The 27,817-nt window shown below is 41.2% G+C and overlaps 2 protein-coding genes across 7 annotated transcripts in view; one reads left to right on the top strand and one right to left on the bottom strand.

The window, feature by feature from the left end:
* The first annotated feature begins 289 nt into the window (after positions 1 to 289).
* Positions 290 to 2,066, top strand: nkx2.4b (NK2 homeobox 4b). Its single transcript, XM_076083682.1, has 2 exons — positions 290 to 755; positions 1,387 to 2,066. The coding sequence occupies exons 1-2, from the start codon at positions 290 to 292 to the stop codon at positions 2,064 to 2,066; spliced, it is 1,146 nt and encodes a 381-aa protein (XP_075939797.1).
* Positions 2,067 to 2,893: 827 nt separating this feature from the next.
* Positions 2,894 to 27,817, bottom strand: part of xrn2 (5'-3' exoribonuclease 2) — a 36,246-nt gene continuing 11,322 nt past the window's right edge. For 2 of the 6 annotated variants that reach the window (XR_012951517.1, XR_012951518.1), the window contains 17 exons: positions 27,659 to 27,753; positions 25,638 to 25,773; positions 21,657 to 21,764; positions 20,721 to 20,810; positions 20,549 to 20,621; positions 19,708 to 19,791; positions 19,462 to 19,559; positions 16,991 to 17,070; positions 16,808 to 16,864; positions 16,164 to 16,232; positions 15,171 to 15,299; positions 13,399 to 13,511; positions 12,634 to 12,684; positions 7,531 to 7,591; positions 6,626 to 6,776; positions 5,398 to 5,653; positions 2,894 to 3,235 (listed from right to left, as the gene is read on the bottom strand). Coding sequence is in view for 3 of the 6 variants with exons in the window: in XM_076083679.1 (XP_075939794.1) it covers positions 3,173 to 3,235; positions 5,398 to 5,653; positions 7,531 to 7,591; positions 12,634 to 12,684; positions 13,399 to 13,511; positions 15,171 to 15,299; positions 16,164 to 16,232; positions 16,808 to 16,864; positions 16,991 to 17,070; positions 19,462 to 19,559; positions 19,708 to 19,791; positions 20,549 to 20,621; positions 20,721 to 20,810; positions 21,657 to 21,764; positions 25,638 to 25,773; positions 27,659 to 27,753 (1,563 nt within the window). In the remaining 3 variants the exon portion in view is untranslated. Of the gene's footprint in view, positions 3,236 to 5,397; positions 5,654 to 6,625; positions 6,777 to 7,530; positions 7,592 to 12,633; positions 12,685 to 13,398; positions 13,512 to 14,237; positions 14,317 to 15,170; positions 15,300 to 16,163; positions 16,233 to 16,807; positions 16,865 to 16,990; positions 17,071 to 19,461; positions 19,560 to 19,707; positions 19,792 to 20,548; positions 20,622 to 20,720; positions 20,811 to 21,656; positions 21,765 to 25,637; positions 25,774 to 27,658; positions 27,754 to 27,817 lie in introns of those variants that run through there. The other 4 variants (XR_012951519.1, XM_076083679.1, XM_076083680.1 and 1 more) reach the window with 4 other exon arrangements.

The following is a 27,817-nucleotide window of genomic DNA, read 5'->3' as shown; positions in this document are numbered from 1 at the left end:
CTCCACTTACCTCCGTGATGTCAACTTGCCTTTTGTTGGCTGCATGTGTCCGCGTCGCTCCGCCCCTCCGCGTGCGTGTGGGTGCGCATGTGTTGGGAGTCTCCGGTCCGGCGGGATAAGGACTCAACTCGTCTCCTTCCTTTGCAGCCGATCAGCTGGACTTGTTTCCTGCAGGGAGAACGGACGAGTGCACGCAGCCGGAGGGAGGGAGGGGGACGCAGGCAGAGAGCGGCCGGACAGACCCGGAGACCACGAGCCAGCCAGAAGCACAGCGGGGGGCGTCCGCACCATGTCCTTCAGCCCAAAGCACTCCACCCCCTTCTCAGTCACCGACATTTTGAGCCCGATGGAGGACAGCTACCGGAGGTTCGGAGGCATGGATCCCGGGTCCCAGCTGGGCACCTACCGGCAGCCGCAGGTCTCTCAGCCCGGTACGCAGCATCATCAGCACCAATCGGCGCAGCAGCCTCATCTCCATCACCATCACCACCACCATCACCACCTGTCCTCCGCCTCTTCATCCTCATCCTCCTCCTCCTCCTCTTCCTCAGCAGCAGCGGGACCCGGAGGGCCCTACCAGCACCACCACCACCACCACGTGCCCCACGGGGTGCCGCAGTTCTCCGGGCCCGTCGGAGGGTTCTGCAACGGCGGCATCGGGAACGTCGGAGACCTGCCGTCCTACCAGGAGACGGTGAGGAGCGGAGGAGCAGCAGCGGCGTGGTACGGAAACCCGGAGCCCAGATACCCGACATGTAAGAGGGACTTCAACTAAAAGTTCTAAATATGAGAAGTTTAACTGAAAGAAAGGAGGAACGTGAGCTGGAGACGTGAAACATTCCTTAAATGAGATTAAAGTGACATTTTACTGTTTATTATATGGCACCTTAATTTACAATTAACTCCATTTATTAAGACCTCAAACCTTCTCACAATTAAATGTAGTCACTTTAAAACACTTAAATATGAAAGTTTAATAGTTAAAGGATCTATTAAATAACGTAACAGCATTTTTAATCATTATAAAGTGACCACAAAGGGTTAATAGTCCTCAATAATTACTTTAAATGTTTGAACTCTTATAGATATTCATATTATAATAATTAGCTCTTATTTTTACTTTAACGGATTTATAAAATAAAGATAAACGGTAAGCTTATAGAATATAAAGCACGATGTTTTGCTGTTTCCACTTATTTAATATCTTTTATTTCTTATTATTGTATAAATATTTTTAAGTGTTGTTTTTTTAACAAAACACTAAATTCATCAAGGCCGTAATGTTCGCCGAATTAAATCCATAATGTATTTCATTATTTAACATAATTAATCAGAGATTTAGTTTTATTTGTTTGTTTTTATCCAAACGATGATTTCTCCGCTAAGTTTCCAGATTCATGGGCCCGTCCTCCGGGATGAACATGTCCGGGATGGTGGGCAGCTTGGCCGGGATGGACTCCGCCAAGTCCATGGTGACGCTGCACGCGGCGCCGCGGAGGAGGCGGCGCGTGCTCTTCTCGCAGGCGCAGGTGTACGAGCTGGAGCGGCGCTTCAAGCAGCAGAAGTACCTGTCGGCCCCGGAGAGGGAGCACCTGGCCGGGCTGATCCACCTCAGCCCGAACCAGGTCAAGATCTGGTTCCAGAACCACCGCTACAAGCTGAAGCGGCAGTCCAAGGACAAGCAGCCGCTGCAGCAAGACGGAGGAAGCGGCGGTGGAGGAGGAAGTCTGTGCGCGACGACGACCCACCACCGCTCCTCCTCCGTGTCCCCGGTGCTCTCCAAGAACGGCAAGGGCTGCCGGAACGACTCCAGCGGCTCCAACCAGACCGGAAACCGACAGAGTAGCTCGGGGGAGGTCATGGCGGTGACCCCGCAGCAGCAGCAGCAGCAGGTGAACCAGCAGCAGGTGAACCAGCTGTCGTCCACCGAGGAGCTGGACGATTTGTCCCCGAGTCCGCCGCTGGGACTGCACGGTCAGATCAACATGACGCAGACGGACGCGGCGCTAATAGAGTACACAAACAGCATGATCGGCTCCAATTTACTGTACGGGAGAACTTGGTAGGGACACCGGGAGGAGGACGGTACGGGAGCAGGCCTGTGAGGACCTCATTCTCGGGTTGGATTCTTTTATTTTTAGGAGAACCGGCTGGAGGACAAAAACAAGCACCACTATTTTGTATTTTCTTTCCGTGCGTAAAGCTCTGGTTCCTTTACGCACACACTCAAGAGACACTCGGTGGTTTTGAGCAACACGGTGCAAACATAAAACTGTATATTACATCCTGCTCGGAGTGTTAATAATGTATTTTCTTCTTCTTCAAAACGAAATATTTGTCTTTTTTTGTAACAGACAGACTGCCGCTGAGTTTAAAACATGAAATCTGACTCGAGGGTCTTCAGGATGAGGCACGCGCGCTGTGCTTCCCGTTCATCTACACCACTAATTAAATTATTGCAGGTTTATATATAGAGTCAATACAAAGTGAAGCAATAGAGGCGGGAACAATAATCTACACCGTTTCTCTGTAGGAATTGAGAAATATTTTTCATTGGCAGTAAATCAGTAAATATTCTTTTGTCACAACTTCTTTCCAGTATATTGAATAAATGATATTTTCATTTTGGACATTTCGATTCTTTTTTATTTTTGTGGACTCAAGCATTTTTACAGTGTTTTTAAAATGATATTTGGAGCAATAACAATAATTATTTAAATGTTAGAAACGGAATATAAACTGGAAATACTTCAGATTATCTGCAGGTAAAAGAAATCTTTATTCTATCGGGAGTTTTAATAAAAATAAGTGACTTTAAAAGTGTGTTTTGTTTAATTGAAATACAATGAATGAATAGATGAGATCGTTGCTGTATACAAATAGAATCCCAACATCACTATTATTCTTTTATTTCACATGTTTTTGAACACGCTGGAGAGATTTCTCTCAAAAATAAACACGTTGGGACTCTTTGTCCTCGACACACTTGTGTTTTACAAGTTTTACAGGTTCTGTCTTAAAAATCACAAGTTACACAATACATCGGTTTGTAGGTTCAATAAAAAGGAAAAAAAACACTAATTCAATTGTAAAAGAAGACAATAAAATGAAAGAAAAAAAAGACATGTCTGTCACCCCCCCCCCCCCCCGAAAGTCCAACATTACTTTGAGTTTAATTCCAGTTGTATCTTCTGGATGGAGGAGGAGCAGGGTAACCTCGGCCAGAGCTGTAGCCCTGAAACACACACACACACACACATTATGAAGTTACATTTTAACTAAAGTCAGACGTCTCACAGAAACACATTATATTAAAAATATATAAATGTGATTCAGTTCATTTCATTTATCTTTTTTAGAGATTTGAAGGTTTTTAAATAATAGTTTATTTTTCATTTTCTTTCAGGAATCGACAAGTTTTCTTCACATGGATCAAAGACGTATTAATTCATTAATAAAAGTATATTTTATTTAACCTGAACATTCCATTAAGACACATTCTCTAAGTTCAGGGAGTCAACAGGTACAAATCATTTAAATAATATCCCATCAATCAGATCGAAAAACAAAAACTGTTTTCATGTTGAAAAAAGAAAAGAAATGAAAAGTAAACACATTTGTATTTTAATTAAAACGTTTCATGTAAAGTGTCAGAATAGTTGTTTTTAGATTCTCTTCAGGATTGAACACTTTAGTCAAATTTAACTACATGTTTTAAAATGTTATATTTTTTCAATTGAAGCCACTTTTTAATTAAAAAGGTGTTTTCAGTTTTCTGATGAAGAAATAATCTGATTTTTGTTTTCCGTTGGTGCTCAAAGATTATATTTAGTGCGATGAGGAGAAATGTAACAACAAATGTTCTGATTGGTCGAAAGTCTTTAGATCTGCTTCAGGAAAAAAGAACAAATTAAGAAAAACACTAAAATTGTGTTTATTAAATCTCTTTTATACGTTCTTTTTACACTGCATACCTATATCTTTAATAATCAACCTCTTTTTACTTCATAGATATTAAGGTTTATGAATATTTTTTTGGATTTGAGATTTGACAAAATTAAAGAAAACGTCCAAAAGAATTAAAAAAATTTCAGTTGAGGGCAAAACTAAGTTAAAACCTCCGACAGTGAATTCCATTTACCTCCATTGGTTTTGGGAAGAAATCTCAGAAATATATATATATATATATATATATAAAAAAAAAAACTTCATCAGCATTTACCGGTGATTAGAAATCACCGGTAAATGCAATAAGTTATTGTTTGTTTATCTAATGAGACGGATTAAAATCACTGATCGACGTTTATATTTCAAACACTGAACTTTCTCTCATGTTCAGTTTAAAGAGTTTCAGTGAATTTTAGTGTCTCATCTTAAAGATTCTAAATTTAACAAAAAGGAAAAATATTTATGAATAACGGAGCAGAAACAATGAGTCGATTGATCGTTAATTGTCAACAATTTGTAACATTTGTATTTGGTGCTCTTCTGTTTCACATGATTATACTGTAAACTGAGTAGTCTTTGTCTTTTATAAACAGTTAACAATGAATTGATTAAACTAAAAAAAAGAATGGATGAATAAATCGGTAGATACAAATATTCAGACTTCTAAAACAGTTTAAAACTAACTTTACATCAACATCCTGATCAGCTGATGAAGAATCCAGAAAAACAGGATAAAAATGTAAGATTGCGAACAAAAATTCCCGCTAACCAGTGACTTGATCACCTCAAAAGGAGTTCCATTGGTTGGTTGGTTTAAAACTGGTTCAGCGGCATCGGCCAAACAGATGGTTCTGGCTCCATAAATCACAGCCTGAACTTCATCTCTTTACAACTCTATTAAAGGTTTTAATTTTACGCCACATGTTGAAGATGAAACTGTGACTCCGCCCACAAGCTGGTCAGCACAGACCGACCCGCGGTAACCCACAGTACCACAGGCAACCAGCTCCAGGCCTTTAGTCGTCTACCCTTTATTATGTAAAGAGATAGGGACAAGAAACAGCAACATGTGCACAATAAAATAAATATATCAAAGAAATATATCTTAATTATTTTTGATATTTAACTATTATTTAATTGATAATATTTTAAATATTGCTGCAACAGTCAGAACCAGAAGAGCGTCCGTTTTAGAGACGACAGTGAAGCAAAATAAAGTTGTTTGACTCGGGGGTGAAAACATTTTTACTGTATTTTAATAAAACTAAAAACTAAGAAGAATTTAGTTCCATTACTGCTAAACGCTTTTATTCTTATATTTTACATTTCCACCATGAAGCTGACTTACGTCTGCTTTAAAAGGACTCGATGAGGCACCTTTAAAAACCCTCGGCGTGGTTAACCAGAAGCGGACGCCATTTTTAGGAGTTGTGGACGAGGCCTCCCTACCTGGTGCTGTTGTCCCCGGGTGTCTCTGCGGTCGTCTCTACGATCTCTCCACTCGTCTCTGCGGTTATCGAACCGTTGCTGGTAGCCGCCCATCGGCGCCGTTGACGCCGGCGCTCCAGTCGGAGCCGCCGCCGCCGCCGGAGCCCCTCCCCCTCCCCCTCCTCCACGGCTCGCATTCTGCTGATACGCCGACGGCTGAGACTGAGCGGCACGATCCCAACCGTGGCCTCCTCGACCGCCGTACGACTGCTGCTGTCTGGAGACAGACATTAAAAACTGCTTAATACACTGATTAATATACTGTTAATCATTAAAAACTGTTTAACAGTATATTAATCAGTGTATTAATCATCAAACACTGTTTAATACACTGATTAATATACTGTTAATCATCAAAAACAGCTTAATACACTGATTAATATACTGTTAATTAATAAACACTGTTTAATACACTGATAGCATCATCTGTAATCAATACAGATATTATGAGAGAAGAGGATGTAAAGACCTTCGAGGAGGAAGAACAAGAAGAGGAAGAAAAGGAGGAAGAAGAAGAAGCAGAAGAAGAAGACGAGGAAGAAGGAGAAGCGGAAATTCAAACATCCCAGAATCTGTCGATGCTTCATCTTCGGTTAGGAATCACAAAATAACTTCATTATATCAGATTTATCTTATTTATCTAAAGAAGCTTTTAATCTAACAGTGACGTCATCAGAGCGTTTAATCCAACGTGGATTAAGAGGTTTGGTTTGATGTGTCATCAATCAAAAGCTCGATTTAGAGTCTTTAATCTATATTAGTGATAATAGAACATCTGAACGTCTGGTTCATGTAATAAAACAAGCCGCCCGTCAGTATTTAATAAGTAGAAACAAAAGATCTAAAGATGAAAGGGTTTGTTGGTCAACAGAACGATAACCAGCAACTATTATAGATAATTGATTAATCGGAGCCTCGATTATTCTGTTTGGAGCGTCTCACTTTCACATCGTTGTAAATGAATATCTTTCTGGGTTTTTGGGACTTTGCTGCTTAAAGACGTCATTTCTTTTCTCTCTTTTATGAAGTTTAATCAGCAGATTCATTCATTATTAATCATGAGCTGCAGCTCTTATAAACAAAAACAAATAAATAAAATACAGTTTAAATGGATCAAAAGGGATGTTTTAGATCAGACATTCAGAGCATCCTTTGACCTCCCTAAAGCCCCCATCGGCCGGGCGTTTACCTCCGGACGGAGACGAGAAGCTGCTCTCCTCTCCGGTGACTCAACGTGAACGAGCAGAGTATGAAACGGAGCGGATTCACATACGGAGCGGATCCTCAACGTGGCGTCCGTGGGACCGAGCGAAGAGTCGGCAAAAAACAAAACAGGGCGCCTGACAATGAGTCAAAGCAACAGTGATATTAAAAGTCTCAGGAACAAAAGAAGAAGAGAAGGAACTTGGAGCCGCCCCCCCATCCCTCATTACTGAACCATGTCACACTCGGGACCAGAGCCGGACTAAACCGGTAATCCCCTCTCCTCTAAAGTTCCTCCCCTGCATTTCATTTATTTGGTCCGGTTCCCGAGTAGTTTAAAGAAACTGTTTCTTCAGCCGCTGCTTAATAACTACTGACCCGAGGTGACTCGGAGCCACAATGGGCCTGTAAAGTTGAACTGTTAGAACCTGATTAGGAACTTGTGAGAGGAGGAAGGTCTGGAGCCAGAATCAACCAGCAGCATTAGTGATGCCTCATTAAGCTGCACAAACCTCCTCCAGAGAAATTTGTTTTAGAGCGACGGAGAAAAAAAGAAACCCCCGACGGAGGAAGGCTGGAAAAAACAGACACCTTCAGTTCACTGAGTGTACAACAACTCAGGGAAGTTTGAGGAAAAGGAGGTTAAATTACATCAAAAAAAGACACAAAATGAAACCAGCTTTCAATGGCGGGGTCGATGAAGACCTTGGCTGACAAAGTAACAAAGATTAAACCCTATCTGAGTTAGAAGGATGAAAAAATATGTCTCTTTACTTTTTCTTTCTTTAGATGAAGAGTTGTAACGTCCAGCATGCTAACCATGAACTTCCAGCGACTAACCAGAAAACAACATTGATTTTCCCACGAAGCAGACAAACCGGCCCGACTCACCTTGGGTACTGGGACTGCTGGTAGGAAGGAGGCGCTCCCAGTAAACTGTTGTGCCTGGATTCTACGGAGGACAAAAGACGACATGTTCACGAGCGGTTTGAAGTTTTTGGACGAGAGGACGGCAATCTGTCCCGAGTTTAACCTATTTTAATGGGAGATAATACAGGTGAAAAAATGTGAAACTTCCAAAGTTGATTACTTCATTTAAGAACATTATTTCTTGTATTGAAGTTTTTCTGTGACTGTTATGTTTAAATATGCAAATGAGGCATTATCTAATGATAACTTCTGGTTGATTTAGCAGAAATCTACAGACGCAAACAAAGTAGTAAAATAAACACCCAAATGTGTGTTTTGGATGATTTCTTTCCACTAGTGTGAAAAAAGATGCGTTTAGGAAGTAAAATAAGACTTAAACCTCTAAAATTGACGCTTAATACATTAAACTTTAACACGTGGGTTTCCTTTAAAAACTCAACTGGGTCATAATAAAATAAAAAGGAGAAACACTTCAGATTCACATCATCCGAGTTGAACTGCAGAAAATCCTCCAGTTTCATTGTTTAGAAGCCAAAAACCCCCGAACATGGCGACTAATTAACCCAATTCAAGTCAGCTTTCACCGTGAAGGTTTAATTTAAAAACACAAACTATTTCATTTCCGTGATGGAGACGGAGCGGATCGGCCGTCGTGATAAAACGAAGCGGTGTGAAGCGGCTCTGGAGGGGTGGAGGTGGACTCTGAGAGGCGGGTAACGCCGCATTTGCATGTTTTTGTTCAGAAAATGAAATAAGCATTCAGCCGGCAGCATTGTGGACGCCTCAAGTACCCTGGTTCCATCGCTGCGGGCCCTTCACAAAGACACACTTAAAAAAAAAAAAAAAAAAAAACGGGAGCTAACGGCTTCTTCCAGATTCAACGTTGCCAAGGCAATGACCAGCTGCGAGAGCCGCGGACTTGTTTGTTTATAAGGAGGGGGGGGGGGGGGGGGGGGGGGGGGCAGGCAGGCCTGTTGAGTGGGTCGGCTCAGGGGGGGGTGAAGGGGGCCGCGAACCCCCTCCCCACCCACCCCCAAAAGAAGGGACCCGGACGCTCAACATTCACAAACCTGGAGAAGAGTTTGTTTGATGTGTTTGACAGGATCGATCCAGAAGATAACAACAGGGGGTGATGTGAGGAAATATTAAATACATCACAACAACACTACATGTTCACAGCTGATTTTCATCAGCTGTGTTTTCAGTATCTATCACTGTGTTACCAGCGTCTCAAATATGACAATATGCTGGTTCTTTAAGTCGGGTTTATCAGTCAAATGTAGCATCACCAAAAAAAAATGAATTTACAGAAAATCTGCTGGAGAAAAAATGCAAATAAAAAGTGATATTTGTAGAAGTGTGGTTGTTAAACGACATATCAGACTTTGTCTGGCAGAGAACAGTTAAGACCCGGACTAATAGATGATAAAAATACACCGTTTAACAAAATGCTTTACATCGTCTGAAGTTAACATATCTTTAGAAGCAAAGAAAGAATAATCCTCTGGTCACCAGACTCCTGTTGCCTCCTTCAGTTAGTTTGTGTTTTTATATCACAAACAAACTATCAAACTAAAACACCGACTCTGTGTATAAGTACCTCATAAAACCCCACTTTAAACTGTTTTCCATCCACTACTTTTATGCAAATATTAGGAGTTGGTTCATGGAGCTAATTCTCCTGTCGGGTGCCAGTAAACCACTGAAGAAGAAGAAGACACAAAAACATTGATCCAGAGGGATGTTGTTGTGTGTAGCTGCAGTACATATTACATTTATTAACGTGAGGAAGATTAGTCCAAGTCTTCAGGAAGAGAGCAGGGCGCTAAGGCTAATTTTACATCGTGGTTAAACGTTGGAAATACAACGTCCGTGTTCGTCACGTGACGGAAAATACTTTTTCTTCCCATAGACTTCTATTGGAAAAGAGACACGACGGTTCAAAATATTATTTTTACCCCAAAAAACGGACCGTACTTTCCAGATTTCACTGCTCCCTCAAATCAACAAATGTGGATTTATATGATATGAAATATGATTTGAATACGTTAATGATTTCACTCATGTTGCTGGTTATGTGTTTTTAAATTGATGGAGAAATGAAGGTGGAAGCATGCGACTGGATGGTGACCATGTTTTTTATTTTCTCTCCAAAGCATCATGGGAAAACTTGTTGACGCGAGCAAAATTATCCTAAATAAATTACTTTTTTTTTTCATCCAGTTGGGACATTTCCCAACAGCCTCAGCTGTACTTTGTGTTAATTGCTAATTAGCTTAGCATGCCAACACGCCGGGATAATGTACATTATCGTACACTATGTACACTAACGTGATAAACGTTACGGCTGCTAAACACGAACCTGTGAGCCTGTTAGCATGCTGATGTTAGCATTTAGCTCAAAGCACCGCTGTGTCCAAATACATCGTAACAAAGAGCTGCTAGCGTCGCTGTCTTTTTTTCTGTAATCGTCCAGCTTTCGTCAACATTCTGCGCGTTTGAAGTCGATGTTTTGAAGCTAAAACAGCTGATTTTACATTTGTTAAGACATTTAAAATCGATTTACTGTAAAAACACCAAGTTTACAACATAATGTGCTTCTTAGGACATAAAAACATCTAAAAGCTTCACAGAAACGTGCCACTGAAACGTGTTTTGAGACCCCTCTCAAAGACAAACTCTGGTCGACATTAGTATCCTACTGTGCATTTATAGTAATTAGTTAGAAATTGAATAAAACGTCAGGTTTACAGATCTTTTGTGTGAGAGGAACCTCAAACCTTCAGAAGATTAAAGCTCATAAAAGAGTCTTTTGGGACACTAACTGGAGACTTAAGCATTTTGGAACTCGTGAAAATGATTAAAATGTTAGAAAACACTGAAATAATCTGTTTTCAGACCCGATAACTTAAAGGAAAATATTCCACCAGCTCTTGGCTGCTATAATAGTAGTAAAACGCACAATTAGCAGCCAGCAGGCGGACGGATCATTTTGTTTTTGTCATTCAGTTTTCATGTTTGATTATCTCTTCACCAATAAACTTTAAGTGGACCACCCAGTCGGGCTCCAATTATAACTCCGCAACACTCTGGTCTTCTTCTTCCACATCGAAAAAAAAAAGAGAGAATTACAAGTGGACACCTGTCAATCTCCTTAATTAACAATGATCTGACCGTGTATAGACCTCCAGTCTGCGCCGGACAAAAGCCAACAAAGGATTACGCTTTAAATCCTTAAAACACGCTGCCGCCACTGTATTAATGCAGGGGGGGGGGGGGGGGATTACAACCGCGCTAAACAACTAAACGTCTCTCTCCGCCTCTTTTCAATTAGTTCGGCGACTATTTGACTCAGTGAGGAGGAGGACAGTAACTTCTCTGCAGACGGACGGACTCCAAGCTGCTGCTTCATCAGCAGAAAACACATTTTTAGGAAAGATTAAAACCTTTGACGCTTAAAATCACAAAGAATCATTCGGATTATACGATACCAGACTTCCAGTGCAAAAACTAAATAAACCAAATTTCTAGAAAAGACAGTTTAAAAGAACAGAAGCAGAATAAAATCAGGAACCGTCCAATCAAAGAAGCTAAAAACACTAAGAATGAGTAAAATAATTCACTTTGTTCGGTACTCAGAATGTTTTCAGGTATGAAGTATTATATTTACGACAAAGACTTTGTTCAAAGCATTCAACATTGTTCCACTCTCATGATTTATATCCAACAAAACTAATAAAACCTCAAACTTCTGAACTAATCTTTAAGTTTTTCTTTACTACAACGTCTTTGAATACCTTCTGACCTCCGACAGTAGAAACGTTTGTTCCCGTTTGAGCTCAAATCAATGTTGGAGTAAAAACACAAAAAGGTGAATAAATCTCCTGTGAGATTGTTCTGAAGTTTTTAAAAGTATTTTGTGTAAATGCCGTTACCAGCAGGGCCTCGTGTGTCTGCTGACTCCTCGTTACTGAAGTCGGTCCAACCAGCCAGCGAGAAGCGGCTCTTATGCGCAGCTGTTTATCCTGAAGTGCTTTGGGAGTTTGGAGGCTTATCGGCCACTGTGGCCGCTGGATGAATCCGTTACTTTGCTGCCCCCCGGTTCAAATTTGGTGCCAAAGGCAATAATGGCCGCCAGCAGAGACTCCCCGGCTGGTTATTAAACGGCGGCCGGCACAAAGGCCCCACGGCGCGTTTCAGAGGCAGCGTGTTGACACATCACTGCGGGGGGTAGCAGGCGCCGTCAAAAGAGGGAAGTTAACTTTGGTTTCAACCCTCTTCAGAGCGCATCACACACCCAATCAAACGGGATCCTCCCAGATGCTTTTATCAGGGGGGGGGGGGGGGGGCACTCCAACAGTCTCATTACCGGCCCGGGTCTCCCACAACGCTAATCAGCAACCCCCCCCCGCCTCACCCAAAACCACAAAAGCCCAAAGCCTGTAGTGATTACTGGCTGAGCGGAGGACCGGCCCTGAGAAAGTGTCGTCCGGACAAAAGCGAGCTCTCCGGCCTCCGGCTGCAGGAAAAAGGCCCACTTGTCTGGATAATCACATTCCTACGGACGCCGATATTATAGTCGGTTAAGTCCAGATTTCACCATCAATGTTAAGCAGAAATCCTGGAGTCAACAGCTCCTAAAGACCTGATGATTAGTTATTAATCTTATTCGACACCAAGACTGAGCTGGAGGAAAAATAAATCAAAGGTTTACAGCTTCAAATGGACAAAAAGCTGCAGAAACCCTGGAGTCAACACCTTAAAAAGAACTGATGATAGTTCAAAAATATGATTTCAAACCAACACTGAGCTGGTGAGCGTCAACGCTGGAGGAAAAAGTCAAAGGTTTACAACTTCAAACGGCGAAAAATCAGCAGAATTCAAATCAGTGCGAACCTGAGAAGAACATTTAAGCTCCAGCTGCTCGATATAATAAACCTGAGATCATAAAAGCCACGCTGGACATTTACAAAGATTCCTCTTTGTTGAGCGCAATAATTTTCCCAACGATGATGGAAAAAATATAGAGGAAGAGAATCCTGCGCCACTAATTGGCAAGTTTACCGTTAAGAACGAGCGGCAGAGGCCGGGGGCCGGGGGGGGTGCTGCCGCAATCTGGAGGAGCCAAAAAAAAATATTTGCATCAAGTGGCACCAAGAATAGCTGCGACTCCCCCGCACGCCATCAGCGGGCAGATGAGATTATTCATCTACTTGCAAATTGGCACATCAAAGTCACACCGGAGGAGAGAGCTGGCAGAGGGGCCGGGGGGGCCACAGCGTGGACAGAGTGAAATAAAACAACCTTTTTTATCTTCATCATATCTGAGACGATGTTTGTTATGAAGAAGCAGGTCCTGCAGAGCAGTCGATGTTTGCTTTATTCATTCGTTTTCCTGCTTAATAGAGTTTCTTTAAAAACTTGTTCCGAGGCAAAAAGCTTCATTTAATCTGCACGAGATCTGCACGAGGTAAATACAAACAAAACATATCCATAGATTTACATTGTAGAACCTAGAGGAGAAGTTTGACTGTTTATTTAGAGCTCAGTTTTGTTCTCATCACTTCCGTTGTGACAATCATTTTAGCCTGAGTAACGTAAAGCTGCATTCTCTCTAGTGTCCACCAGGGGGCGACTCCTCTGGTTGTATAGAAGTCTATGAGAAAATGACTCTACTTCTCTCTTGATTTATTACCTCAGTAATCATTGTAAACATGAGTTTATGGTCTCAATCTCTAGTTTCAAGTCTTCTTCAATACAGCATGATGTTCATTTAGTACATTATGGTGCGTTAGCGTGTGTTAGCATGAGTTAGCGTGAGTTTCTTACGTTGGAACGACTGGTGGCCTCCGCTGTGTGCACCGCGGTAGCTTCCTTGTTGGTACATGTTGGGTGGCGGGGCGTTGCTGTACTGTCCACCGCGGTTTCTGTTCACACTGTGACTGAAGGAAGAGAAAAGTGTGATGTAAGAGTCGGAGTTACAACAACAACAACAACAAACAACTTGTTGGACACATCAAACTCACAAACGAGCTCACAGAGTGTGACGGTTTGGGGCATTTAGCTTCAGGTGAAACATGAAAAACAACAGGAAGCCCTGTATATTTTTAGCAATACTACTATTATCTGTACTCTTATCTGTACTTTTTCATTACTTAATAATAACAATTTAATATATTATTTAATTAATAAATAAATTGAGCAGCAACAGTAATGTTTACAGCAGCAAAGTCACTGTATAAAGTCTATAATGTCTGGAAACAAATCTAAAATAACATAGGAGTCAAAGCTCATGTTGTGTTTTCAGATCTCAGAGGTGAACATCACAGACGGAGGAATCAAAGCAACAGAAAGATGCTTCTGATAACGATGCTCTGAGCAGCTGTTCGTTTGGCCCCATCGAGGCACATAACTGCCGGAATCACTGAATCAACGACTTAGTTTAGCAAGAAGAAGAAAAGAAGAAGAAGAAAATTGGAATAACATTCCGTTTCTTCGAATCCGTGCATAATTAATTCCACAGTCGGACCGAGCCAGATGTTCAATTATTCACATTTCCTTAATGATAATATCAACGTGTGGAGGAGAGAGCTTAGATCATAATCAAGGATGGCTGGTTAACGGGCAGCGACGGACACATTTTCCATTTTAAAATACTGTACCCGTGAACACTGAGTCACTGTGGAATCAGCAGTCCTTGTTTAACACTGAAGTGACATCGCTCGCTGCAGGACGGTCTACCGGCAGCTGTGAGGGGAGACGTTGAGCGGAAAATGATTTCATAAACCGTCTCTTTAGATGTGACGACTCAAACGTGGAGGACAAAGAAACAACTTTTTGTGTTTTTCTTCAGAGGTATAAAAGTGACTGGCGATGATCACCGATAAACTACGACTGTGATTCAACTGCATCTTAACCGTGTGGATATTAAACGTGAGCAAGTCGGTCTAATCGAATGCTGAGAGGCGTCAACCCCTGAACCCCAAATAACAGATGAAACAACCGAGTTTATATTTGTCGCGGTGAAGCCGGCGGGCGCCAGAAAATGACGGAATCACAGCCGGCGCTTTGTCGTGCACCTCGATAAAGTGACAAACAGTTGACTGATGAAACCTTGTTTACACGTCTCATGATTATACAGAGAAGGTCAGTTAGTTTTTAGATGCTTTAGAAACAGAAAGTCTGAAAAACCTACATTTGAGTGAATATTTAGGAGCCAAATCAAATAGTTTACAAGATATTCAGCCTTTGTTTCTTTATAATGTATTTAATACTTGACTTGTTTCTTTACAGGGTTTAAAGGTAATAAAGTAGTTCATGAATATGAGATATGAGTTTACAGATGATAATCCCTCCCCTCTATAGTGGAGGTTAGTTTATGTCTTTTTGCCGGTTAGACCTTCAGTCTACGATCATATCTACGAGTTTCACTCGTCGTCTTTTTGATTCTTCAGTTCATTTAGTTTGTTCATCTTCTGGTGCTTCAGAGAATAAACTCCTCCGTTCACGCTACGAGTACAGACAGAGCTTTAGAGCGCATTAGAGAGATTGATAGCGTTGGAACTAAAACCTTCTTCATGGCGGTGAATAGATGAACTCACCCCAGAGCCCTGAAGCCGGACTGGTCCAGGTGAGCCTGCTGCCTGTGCTGGTTGAAGCCCAGCTGGGGTCTCCATGGTTCTCTGTTGCCCTTCTCCCAGTCCCCCGGCTTCAGCACCTTGTTGGGCATCCTGACAACAAACAACAACAACAACAACAACAAACAGAGTCAAAGCTGCACTGAGATAAAGAGTTTTATGTGAATCTCAGAGAGGAGTGTAGACTCTCAAATAACAAACGCTTCTGATCAATAATCAGTTCATGTTTATCAATATTACTTTTCTTTATAGTGTCCATTCGGCTCTGGTGTTAGCATCACTTCTTATACACTTTATATTTAATCTTTGTTGTTTTTTTACTGTATTTATTTACTCTTATTGCTATTTTATTCTATTGTGCAATGTGTCCGTTTTATTTCGTTTACATTTAATAAAAAAAAAAATTGTATTCTATTGTTTTTTGTATTTTTATTCTATTGTTTTTTGCTCTTCATCTTTAATGAAACTCAACACAAGAATTTCCTTCGTTATTAATAAAGTTATATTTGATCTTCTTGTGATTAAACTGATTTATGCTGTTGTTTGTTTGCTTCATCTCTAACTATTGTTATTCTGATCACGCTCTGTGAGCTCGTTAGGCTGCAATCTTTGCATTAAATGTGTTATGCAAATGATATAATAATAATTATATTACATGAACAAGTTGTGTCTGCATCACAGCCTGATATCTCCATCAATGAGCCTCGTGAGAACACTCACTACAGCACCCAATGTGGATTCATCCGCCGCTGAAAATAGTCCCCAACAAATGCACTTTCTTCTCTCGTTTGTTTAAAGTCAGAAAGTTTGAAAAACGTGTTGTTGGTTTTGATATAAAATATCACCTTTAACACCGAGTTGTAATAAATATATATATATATATATATATATCAAAAACATGAAAAGAAGGAGGCTTAATATTTATGAAAGCATTTCTGAGATGAAATAAGTCCTCACTTGGCTCCAGGAAGGAGGACCGCCTTGAACACAAAGTCGGCTGCAAAGTACGGATCTTTGAACTTCACCCTGAAAAAGAAGCAGAAGAAAATCAGTTTCAAGTGCGGACAGAAAGAGTTCCATTAGCTCACTTTCTTTCTGTTCCCGAGTCTGTGACGTTTGATGTGCGAGGATTATTCTGGTGAAGAAGCGTTTCATCACATTCTCACCCGGCCTCGTCCACTGTTCCTGTTGAGCCTCAGACAGAGAGAAGCTGCACACTCGTGTTATTCTAATGAAAGGCGGCTGAACAGATTCTCACGGCTCAACTCTGAAAATAAAACGCTTTGAAGCTTCGCTGAAAATGTCTCAATAAGTAAGACTGTCAGTGAATCGCTGGGACGACATAGACGGAGAAGAAACATTCAGATATCTGACTGACACGGTTTCTATACATCATCCATATACATCTGTCTAGCTCTATAGATCTATATTGATATATAGATCTACAGAGCTAGGAACTAGAAACCAACAGGACCACCCGTCCTTTTTTCATTTAGATCAAATCATGACGAGTGTTTATGAAGGAAAGTCAGATGTCTCAAACCTTTAAGTGTTGAACTGTCTGAGAACAGAAGAAAGTATGATGCTAGCTGGGTTCTTACCCGATGGCGTGGTTCTGTTCAATGTCCCGCAGCGTTGGGATGGGTGACGTCACCAGTCTGAAGGACAAATGACATGAAAACAAATAATCAGGTGCGTCGTTGCACTTCTTCAGCTCCGTCAGCCTTAAGAACACGAGACAAAAAGGCACAAAACAGGTGAGCATGAAGCCGGCGTTTCCTTACTCGTCTGGTAGAATTGGGTTGTCGTCAAGATTTAACGTACCCAGGATCCCATGACAGAGCTCCGCAGGGATCTCAGTGCCCTGGAGGAGGTAAAGGTGCAGATTGTATATCAAGCAGTGAATGGTGATGATTCAGGTGTTTAGTGAACAGTAGAATATACGGTCATACATGTTATAACACCGTGTTACTTACAGGGATGACCCCCGAAACCAGCTTCTACATGAGTAAAACCCCGGAGCATCGATGCGGTCCAGAGCTAATGGTCATGCTCTCTGTTTCAGCTAAGAATGTGTTTTAAAGATTTTGTAACTTTTTGTATTGCTGCTCAAGAAAAACCGTTTGTTTACATACAAGAACAATAAAGAAATGTTCATTTTGTCCCACAAAATAATCAAAAAGAAGAGATCAGCAGAATAGCAAAAGGTATTAGTTTCAATAAGATCGCTGGTTATTATCCTCGCACCTTATCAGACGATGTGAATCCTTCTGTCCGGCTAACGAGGGAGCACTTTGCTTTACTGATCATGTTTCGTTTCCCCAGAGGATGAACCCCGTCTGATCAGATGTCTATCTCTAATGGTGTGTCTAGACAGGAGGCGGTTCAGTCGAACTCTTTAGACATTTGTCTCACAGGTTGTGTAACAGAATGTATTTTATAATGCTGCACATTTGTCACCGTTTTTTTTTTTTTAAACGTAACGATAACTTTACGTGGCTAACTGTGGCTCAGGAGGCAGAAAGGGCCTCATCTATCAGTCATAAGCGCAAATAAGTGCTGAAATGAACATTTTAACTGACATTTCCACATCAACTTATATTATCTTAAATAGGTAAACCAGCCACTTCTGCAGATATTCATGTTAATTAAAAGACTTTGTAAGAAATCCTGCAAATTGTGTTGGCGACCCAAATAAAATCGGTGAAAACACGAGACAGCTTTGCATCAAAGTAGTGCGAGATGTAACGGAGCTTTAATCAAATCTGCAAAAAGAAAATGACAAACGTATTCACGTTTCCGTCCACGACTGAATATCAGAAGCTGGTTCATGGATGTAAACAGTGGGTGGAGCCAATTCTCCGGGCAGCCGCCATTAAAGCGCCGCAGAAGAAGAAGACGTGACGACGTCATGAAAAATAAAACGTTTTGGGGAAAAAGGAGTAGAGAAGAAATTCTAGTTTGTCATTTTTCGTCCTTTGACGTTTTTTGGAGACATTTTTTGTAGCCAAGTTTAAAAAGTTGATATTTTTTCAAAATGTTCTACATTCATTTTTTGCACCGATTGTCTTATTTGTATTTTTTTTTACTCACATTCCTGCTGATGATGTGTTCTATAGTGCCGCCAGCAGGACAACCTTCACACATTCAGTCTACTACCCGTACGACTAACGTAGATAAATCATCGGTATATTTTGGGGATTTAATTAACATTTGAGAAGTTGTCTTCAGGTTGGTTTCTTGTTTTAAGGAAGAAAACTTTGACAGCGAGTCTTTAGATGTGTTCAGTATTTGTTCAGATGTGATCCGTCCTCATTAATGTTTCGTGCTGCTGTATTCTTTTGAATCACTGTTCAGAAATACTCTTTAAGAAGTGTTTTAACCCAGTGAGTAAATAACTCTGAACAACAACTTTCCTTGCATTTACAAATACATAATCAACGAGAGTGAATCGGACTCAGACGACACCTGCTCAGCTACACAAACACATCTGCAGCACAGTGACGCAGAAAGCAGAGCTTAAACTGGATGCGAGTGTGATTTATAAAACCACAGAAGAAGAAGACTATTATTACAGTGTTGAGGAGGATTGGGGGGGGGGGGGGGGGGGGGGGGGGGGGTTCAGCTGCACGATGCATCACAGCGCAGAGAATAATATTAATTTAAAGGAACAACAAGCTGCTGCATCATCAAACCTACTGGTGAACTTTGTCAGACGCTGCAGGTTGTTAGTGCTGCTGCTCAGAGAGAGTACTCAAGATACTTTACTGAAGTAAGAGTAGCAATACTGCAGTGTAGAAATACTCAGAATACACTTAAAGTATCAACGGTAAAAGTACTAATTATGCAGAATAATGTATTTTATATTACTTGATTGTGATTATTGATACATTAATGTGTTCAACACTTTAATGTCGCAGCTGGTAAAGACATGTATGTTGTAATGAAATATAATGTCGTGCAGGAAAAAGTACGATATTTGCCTCTGAGATGTTGTGAAGTATAAAGTAGCTTCTCAAGTAAAGTACAAGTAACCCAAAAGTGTACTTAAATACAGTACTTGAGTAAATGTACTTCCCCCAGTTAACATTAAGACCACATTTTCCATCAGCCCCTTCGTCGCTGCATGTCTGAAAAGTGCATCGACTGTTTGAGGTTTTTAAAATAAACTACATTTACTTCTGCAGACAGAAAGAACTGCTCGGCCCCATCGGGTTGATTTGAATTCAAGGCGGAGTTTTGTGTGTTTTGTTACCTCTTGAGATTCTGTGCGGTAGAGTTCATGGATGAAGTCGGAGAGCGGGTGAGACTTCTGGAGAAACATCACGTCGCTGCCCAGACTGTTTCTCCTCACTGCAACAGAGAACACGCAGCAGAACACCTGAAACACGTCACCTCACACAAACCGTGTAGAAACACTAATCAGCTCAACACTGAAACACATTTAGTCAGAGATGCTCATCGTAAGAAGAAATCCAGAGTTCGTAGAGTTTTTGCTCACCTTCCTCAGGTGAGAGGTCGGGGTAGACGTCGTCCAGAGCCGCCCTCAGCCGACTTTCATCCACGAAAGGCAACAAGGCCACACCTTCAAAATAAAGCACATATACAGGAATTTAACATCTTTGTGTGCCACAATCTTAGGATTTGGTGACATCTAGTGGTGAGGTTTCAGATTACAACGAACTGAATACTCCGGCCGCTCCTTACCACGACTGAGGTAACAAAACCACGTCAAAGGCCATTAACTGTATATAAGACGTGGACCGTTTCAAGTCCCGAATTTGGCAATTCTGGTCGTCGCCATCTTGTGTTTTGCAACCCGTGAACAGGAAGTGACCATATCTGGACTGAGGAGGAGTGACGTAGAGACGCCGTATACGTCTCTGGTAGAGACCTGTCAATCACCGTGTAGCCCCGCCCTAAAGCATCCCCTGCTTTATGGTCTGTTTGACTCTAAATGGACCATAATGTACTAAATGAACATCATGCTGTATTGAAGAAGACTTGAAACTAGAGATTGAGACCATAAACTCATGTTTACAATGTTTACTGAGGTAATAAATCAAGAGAGAAGTAGAGTCATTTTCTCATAGACTTCTATACAACCAGAGGAGTCGCCCCCTGGTGGACACTAGAGAGAATGCAGCTTTAACACATGAAGCTTTGACTTCACTCTGTGGTATCTTTCAAGATCTTCGCCTCCGACTACTTTAGGAGCAATGAAAGTCTATTATAGTCTATTATAGTTCTAAATATGATCATACAGTTCTGCTAATAGATCACTCTAAAAGACACACACTGGCCCTTTAAAAGCAGTGTTATTGAGCGGGCAGGTGACTCACCCTGCCAGGCGTATTTCTTGCCGTTGAGATCAATGGCGAAGTCGTCGGGGTAGAAATCGATGATGGAAGAATCCTGCGTCAAGAGAAGTGTGAGACTTGTAAAAAGCAGCTCAGAGTGAAAACTACTCTCCCTCCTGATCTCTCTGCACCTCCTTCAGGACTCGACACTTACCGGACTGCTCATGAGGCTCCGCCATGTGGCGGGCAGGAAGTTGCCGCTGGCGGCGGGAAACACTCCCATCAGCTGCTCCAGTGGCTTGAACTGGACAAGACAACAACACACAAACAAGTTATTTACACACTCGTAGTTACTCTCTGATTCAACTAGTCTGGTTTCAACTCCATCGAAACAAGATTTATGAAACTTCTTGTTGTGATCCATGACATGAAAAAGTATCATTGTTGGTCAGTTCAACTTCTGTTGAAGTAAAAAATGACCTGGACCTTCTGCCAATCTTCCACCATATTTTACAATTTGTAGTAATCATAATTATTGAATTAAGGGCTATTTAAGTGCTCGTACCGGGAGGTTGATTCACCTAAAACAAAATGATGTTGTGTCTTTTGGTTGCATATTGGTTGATGCATTTCATTTGTGTTGTAAATGTTCTACGGGGAACCAATCTAAATGCTGATGTGTCAACGTTAACTCTGCAGCTTGTGTTAAACAACTTATTTCAGACATCTAACCAAAAACACTGACTTTTAGACGAGGGAACAGGAAGTGTAAAGATGCTGACTAATTTCTGGTTGTTAGGTCACATTCCTGCAGAACTCTATTGCCGGTTCAATAAAAGAAAAACACAGCTACAGATTTGTACCAGCAGAAATGTTTGTGGTCAAATTCTTAATCCTAAATATTTAGAAAAAATATGAGAAAAAGTCTCCCAACTTCACGTGTTCCTCTCTTTTATTGTGAAAGCTCTAAAACTGTTGCGTTTTCGTGGATTTCTCTAATAAAGCCTCCACCCGGCGTAGATGTTGCAGTGAGTTTACTGGCATTTGATTGGAGCAACAGATTCAACAAAAACTCCTCCTTTGTTAGATTTGACGATGAAGTGGGAGACGAGACATAACAAAGGAAGAGAAGTTCTCAGTGCGTTCTTACCGGTTTGGTGTCCTTGTCAAAGTCCGTGAACATCCCTTTGATGTCTTTGAAGTCGGAGGCGAACGGAGCGTAGTGGAACGGGAAGTACCACTGCCAGGAGGCGCAGCCCTGCAGATCAACAGACACAAGCACCGGCTTTAATATCACGTTACATGTCGGGAGGAATCAGACGGGCCACGAGCTGCACAGACGGAGCATTCAGCATTTAACTCAAGGCTGCAGCTAACATTGATCCTCATGGGGGGGATTTAATCCATTACATAAATGTCCAAAAATAGTTAAAAATGTCCGTCACAACAATTACCCACAGCTGTTTTCAAATCGCTTTGTTCAACAGTCCAAATATGTTCAATTATTATTATATAAAATAAAACATTTTCACATTTGAGAAGCTGGAACCAGAGACTAAAATTCAAGAATCACATCTAAATTATGCATTTTATTTATTTGTTTAAATAAAATGAAATACATTTACAGAATACTTTTACACCCACAGCAGGTTTAATCTGATGAATTTTAGATTTACACGAGTGATTGTAGAGAACAAACAACCAGATTACGTTGAAAATCAGGGAGTATATTTAAATCTAAGCATATTCGTAACCTTAAAACATGAACCAAACTTTCAAGACTTTGTTTGAATCCTGCAGAGAACGTTTGGCGTTAGTATTTAATTATGATTAATCAATGTAAACTTCTGTTTGATTTAATATCCGCCTGACAACCGACAGTTGGTTCTCTTCCCTTTGTGTCACAAACAATAAAGTTTACAGAATTATGTTATACCCACAGCAATGAATGCATATTTTCACTTTGTTTATATTTACTTAATTAATAGTATGTTATGATCAGGATTATTTAATGCTAAGCTAACGCCGGTTTGCACCATTTCTTGTGTGATCGTACATATAAAACACCAGATGACTTTGTTTAAATTAAGCTTTTTTTCAGAGTATATTTGAATGTGAGAATATCTCTAACCTCCAAGTTTGATTAAAGACTTAATGATTAATCACAAACTCATTTTCTGTTGGATTTAATAACATTTTAAGTGTTAAGAGCGAAGTCACGACTGACAAAATTAGGGAAAAACAAAACTTAAGGCGACCAGGAAGTAGAAAAGAAAAAGCTTCTCTTTGCCCTTTTTCCTTTAAAAGTTCTGCTGCAGCACAAAGCTTAAAATCCAATCTGAGCAGACCAACGCTGACATTTAAAGAACCTCCACAGAGCGGAACCCTGATCAGACCAGAGCGTTTTTAAAAACTGAAAGGCAGATTCACGTCTACAAACTTCAACGTCCAACAGTTTTAACTACAGACTGAGCCGTGAAGCTGGAGAGAGAATCCTCAACATGAGAGGCTCTCGCATCGCTACAGTAATTCTCCTCAGCTGTGTTGTTTTAGATGTTTTTGGGAGCAAAGAAGAAGAGAAATGGAACTCATCCCTCCTGAACAAACCCGTGTGGCACCAGAGAACAACCTTCATGTCCCACAATGCACCTCTGAGGAAACCCCGCGGTGATAAATCCACCAATCTCAGCCGCACTCCATCACTAAAGACGCTCATTCACGTGATAAAACGGAGACTTTACCGTCATAAAAGCCAGAGGGCGATCCACTCTGCACCCTCAAAAATAAAGCGCACGGATCATTTATGGTAATGTGACAAAATGTTTTGGCTCGAGGACATTTGTGACCTTCGTTGGACTACAAACCACAACAATGAAGAATAAATAATGCAGCTAAACACTTTTATTATTAGTTAATGTGATCGTTATTAAGATCGATGGTTTAGTCGATGCGATGTGACGGCCAAAGAGACGTCCAAAACACAAAGAGAAACAGCTGATTTATGACAAATCGATTATTAAACAGTCGGCGATTAATTCTAATTAACTAACCGATTAATTAAGCACTAGTTTCATTTAAATCAAATAGTAAAAAAAAAAAACTACAACTCGCTGAAATTAAATAATTAAAACTAATGAACCGCGTTAAATTACCACAATAAATATCAGATTATTTTATACAAGAATCGACTGTCAAATTAAAAAATATTCTCATTATTATTTAGTTGTATGCAAGTTGCCGATTCAAGACTTATTGATCTCCCGTTTCTACAAGAAGTCCCTTTTCCATTAAATGATTTTGAATTATTCAACCTTAATTGTTTTAGATGAACAAACTTCACAACCTCCATGAAGGCAGATTGTATTTCAGGGCTGTTGTGTTTGACGTCATTAGTATTAATTAGGAGGATCTAATAATAAATTAAAAAGACCAAAATAATGCAACAAAGGACAATAAGAGTGTGCTCTTCATATCGAGACACCACAGCCAACACGTAACACACATTCACAGAGACGAGGCAGACACACAGGGCTGATATTGGGACTTTAAGAATTAATATTGGATCATTTTACTAAAAATCCAGATTAGTCGCGATTAGAAAACTGCTCTAATTTGAAGTCTTATTGTTTAAAAAAGGGGCGTCGGTCTCCGCACCGCATTAAATATCCGCTCAGGAAAACACCGCCTCCATTAAGGTTTCACACCTCAAGAATAAAAGTGCGACTCTTCAGTATTTGGGAAATATGCGCGAGCATAAACTCTGCTGCTGCAGAGCGAACCGTGAATGTGCGGCTGCGGAGAGCAGACACGTCCCGCCCGTCCACCGAGGACCCCCCCCCTCCCCACTAATGAATTCATGCAGAAGGGCCCCCATGAGAGGGGCTTTGGATGGGCCGACATGTGGAGTCAACACAGAGCGTGCATATAGACAGCTCACAATCAGCCCACGAACAAATCCCCCCCGGCTCCGCTGAAGAGGGCTCCGCAGCTGATCGCTTCATTTTAGAGATAAAGATCAATATTTTACAACAATAGAAGAAGATTTAGTGTATAATCACACTGCAAACAATAAAGTGGAGGCGCCGACGTCTCTGCGGTGCCGAGGTTTGTTTGTGGACACTCGACGGTGAGGAGTTCTTGACTTTCAACAAAACGCTGGACGTCCGTTACGAGTTCTCTTCATCCGAGATGATCGGTTATCAAAACACAATTTGGTTAAAAAATTCAAACTTGAGACCGAAACCTTTGCAGCACGTTTTTGAATCTCTGAGATTTATTTTGAGGTCGAGCTCCTCGTCAAACTGACATTTTAATGACAGGATGCTGAAACCTTTACAGTAGCTGCTTTCATTATATTTCATCACTCAAATGTGATTTTTATTTATGGCTTTAAGTTGTTAACTTCTCAGGTGTTTATCTGCTGTTGCAACACATTTAGTCACTCTGGAAAACACTTTGATCAGAGCGTTACCTGGTAGTACTCTAGAGATCAGAGCGTTACCTGGTAGTACTCTAGAGATCAGAGCGTTACCTGGTAGTACTCTAGAGATCAGAGCGTTACCTGGTAGTACTATAGAGATCAGAGCGTTACCTGGAAGTACTCTAGAGATCAGAGCGTTACCTGGTAGTACTATAGAGATCAGAGCGTTACCTGGTAGTACTCTAGAGATCAGAGCGTTACCTGGTAGTACTATAGAGATCAGAGCGTTACCTGGAAGTACTCTAGAGATCAGAGCGTTACCTGGTAGTACTCTAGAGATCAGAGCGTTACCTGGTAGTACTCTAGAGATCAGAGCGTTACCTGGTAGTACTATAGAGATCAGAGCGTTACCTGGAAGTACTCTAGAGATCAGAGCGTTACCTGGTAGTACTATAGAGATCAGAGCGTTACCTGGTAGTACTATAGAGATCAGAGCGTTACCTGGTAGTACTCTAGAGATCAGAGCGTTACCTGGTAGTACTCTAGAGATCAGAGCGTTACCTGGTAGTACTCTAGAGATCAGAGCGTTACCTGGTAGTACTATAGAGATCAGAGCGTTACCTGGTAGTACTATAGAGATCAGAGCGTTACCTGGTAGTACTCTAGAGATCAGAGCGTTACCTGGTAGTACTCTAGAGATCAGAGCGTTACCTGGTAGTAGTAGCGCAGCACCCAGCAGAGACCCTCCACGTAGGACCGGACCACCTTCTTCCTGAAGTCCTCATCACTCACGTCCACATCAAACTTAGTCTTGTAGTATCTCTGCTTCCAGCCGTCCTCCCACAACCTAAAGCACACATGCACATGTGTTTATATAGTATATAATACTCTTCAGTGATACAGTATTACTGCATTAACCCTCTGTGGTTTAGATTTTTTGACTAGAAGTAGAGGGAACTAGAACATGTCTTTAGTGCAGAATAATGACATGAATGATTCAAAAAACAAACAAAACTGTTGCCTTTAAAGTGCCAAAAGTACCCAGAAGAATATGCATTCTCTAATTGTATTATAATTATTGATGCATTAATGTGTTCATTGCTTTAATGTTGCAGCTGATGAAAAAGGTGGAGCTTATTTTAATTACTTTATAAACTGCTGGGTATCAAAAATCTGCGAAGTAACTTCAGTTATCAGACAAATGTAGCTGAAGTATAAAGAAGCATTAAGTAGAAATACTCAAGTTCAGTTTTAAAGTACTCACTGTAGTAAATGTACTTAGTTACATCCCAACACTGGTCATGACGTCGACAACTTCGCGCCAAACGACTTGAATTTGGCAAATTCAGGGTTCAAATCTGGATTAACCCTTTCAGTGTTTTTAATGGTTTCCACTTACACTGATGCCAAAATGCAGCACGGCTGTCATACAGACAAACCGTATTCTCCTCTTTTTGCATCATAATATCGATAAACTCTCTTTGGAGTCAGCCGTCTGGATGCCGTGGCTTTAACATCGCTTCTATTGACTGTGACCGTGAAATATAAACACATTACAGCGAGCGTATGCGAGTACTGGACGAGACGATCGCATGTTTGTAGAGCAAAATGTACCTAAACGATGCATTTGCTTATTAAAATGCTGCTCTGTTCATCTATAGGTTGAACCAAAAAAACACAACGCTGCTGCTGGAATAGTTTAATGGCTTTGACTTCGTTCTGCACACGTAATCAGGGCCGATCCGAGCATCTGTGTGGTGGAGCCTCGGCTCCTGAGAGGAAAGCCTCCATGAATACCAATTTAGCCCGATGGATTTAGCAGCTTTGACGAGAGCGTCACAGAGGAATTTACTGGAATATTCCTGCTTTCCATATTAATCACGTGCAGAGGGAAGTGGGAGCTGCGTGTGTGTGTGTGTGTGTGTGTGTGTGTGTGTGGGAGCTGTGTGTGCGCGTGTGTGTGTTACAGCACGGTGGCATTACTGAGTGATTTTCTCCGGTTGAGTTCGTTAACGCCATCTTTGCAGGTCTGTGAAGATTCATTTTAAAAAGGCATTTTATGAACTACAGGCACTCGGTCGGCTGTGGATATTTATTCTGTATGTAAACTGCTTATTAACCATATCTGGACTGATGAGGAGTGACGTAGAGACGCCGTATACGTCTCTGGTAGAGACCTGTCAATCACCGTGTAGCCCCGCCCTAAAGCATCCCCTGCTTTATGGTCTGTTTGACTCTAAATGGACCATAATGTACTAAATGAACATCATGCTGTATTGAAGAAGACTTGAAACTAGAGATTGAGACCATAAACTCATGTTTACAATGTTTACTGAGGTAATAAATCAAGAGAGAAGTAGAGTCATTTTCTCATAGACTTCTATACAACCAGAGGAGTCGCCCCCTGGTGGACACAAGAGAGAATGCAGCTTTAACACATGAAGCTTTGACTTCACTAAAGAACCGTCTGGTTTTATGTCTACTCCAGTATTCTGTGAGGTCGAGTTGCATTGTGAGCAACGTAGGTCTCACGGTCGAGAAAGAACAACGTGCGGAATAAAATTTAAAAAAGTCAATCTCTCTGGTTCTGCAGCAGCAGTTTGAAGGTTCTCTTTTAAAAGAGTAGATGTGCTTCCACGCTACACGAGTACACCCGACAGACCTTGGAGAGGATAAAAGAAAGTCTTTAAAAGATTTAAGCATTACTTCCACTACGACCTCCACCGGTTTACCTGACGACGTCTTCGGGCTCCGGCTCGCTGTCGCTGTCCTCAGCCTTCCTCTTCACACCCCTGTTGTCGGCGCCGCTGCTCGGCCCTGCAGACGACTGGACAGGGCGACAAAATCCCATGAAAAAAAGAAGAAAGAAACAGATCAGAAAAATCAAAAGT

The sequence above is a fragment of the Anarhichas minor genome, unplaced genomic scaffold (assembly GCF_050575085.1).
Source record: "Anarhichas minor isolate MPS153535 unplaced genomic scaffold, ASM5057508v1 ptg000136l, whole genome shotgun sequence".
NCBI lineage: Eukaryota > Metazoa > Chordata > Actinopteri > Perciformes > Anarhichadidae > Anarhichas > Anarhichas minor.
This window is presented reverse-complemented; position numbering and strand designations above follow the sequence as displayed.

Coding starts and splice junctions, on each gene's coding strand:
- nkx2.4b (XM_076083682.1), top strand. CDS start 290: ATGTCCTTCAGCCCAAAGCACTCCACCCCCTTCTCAGTCACCGACATT. Junction 756..1,386: donor GGAGCCCAGATACCCGACAT/GTAAGAGGGACT, acceptor TTCTCCGCTAAG/TTTCCAGATTCATGGGCCCG.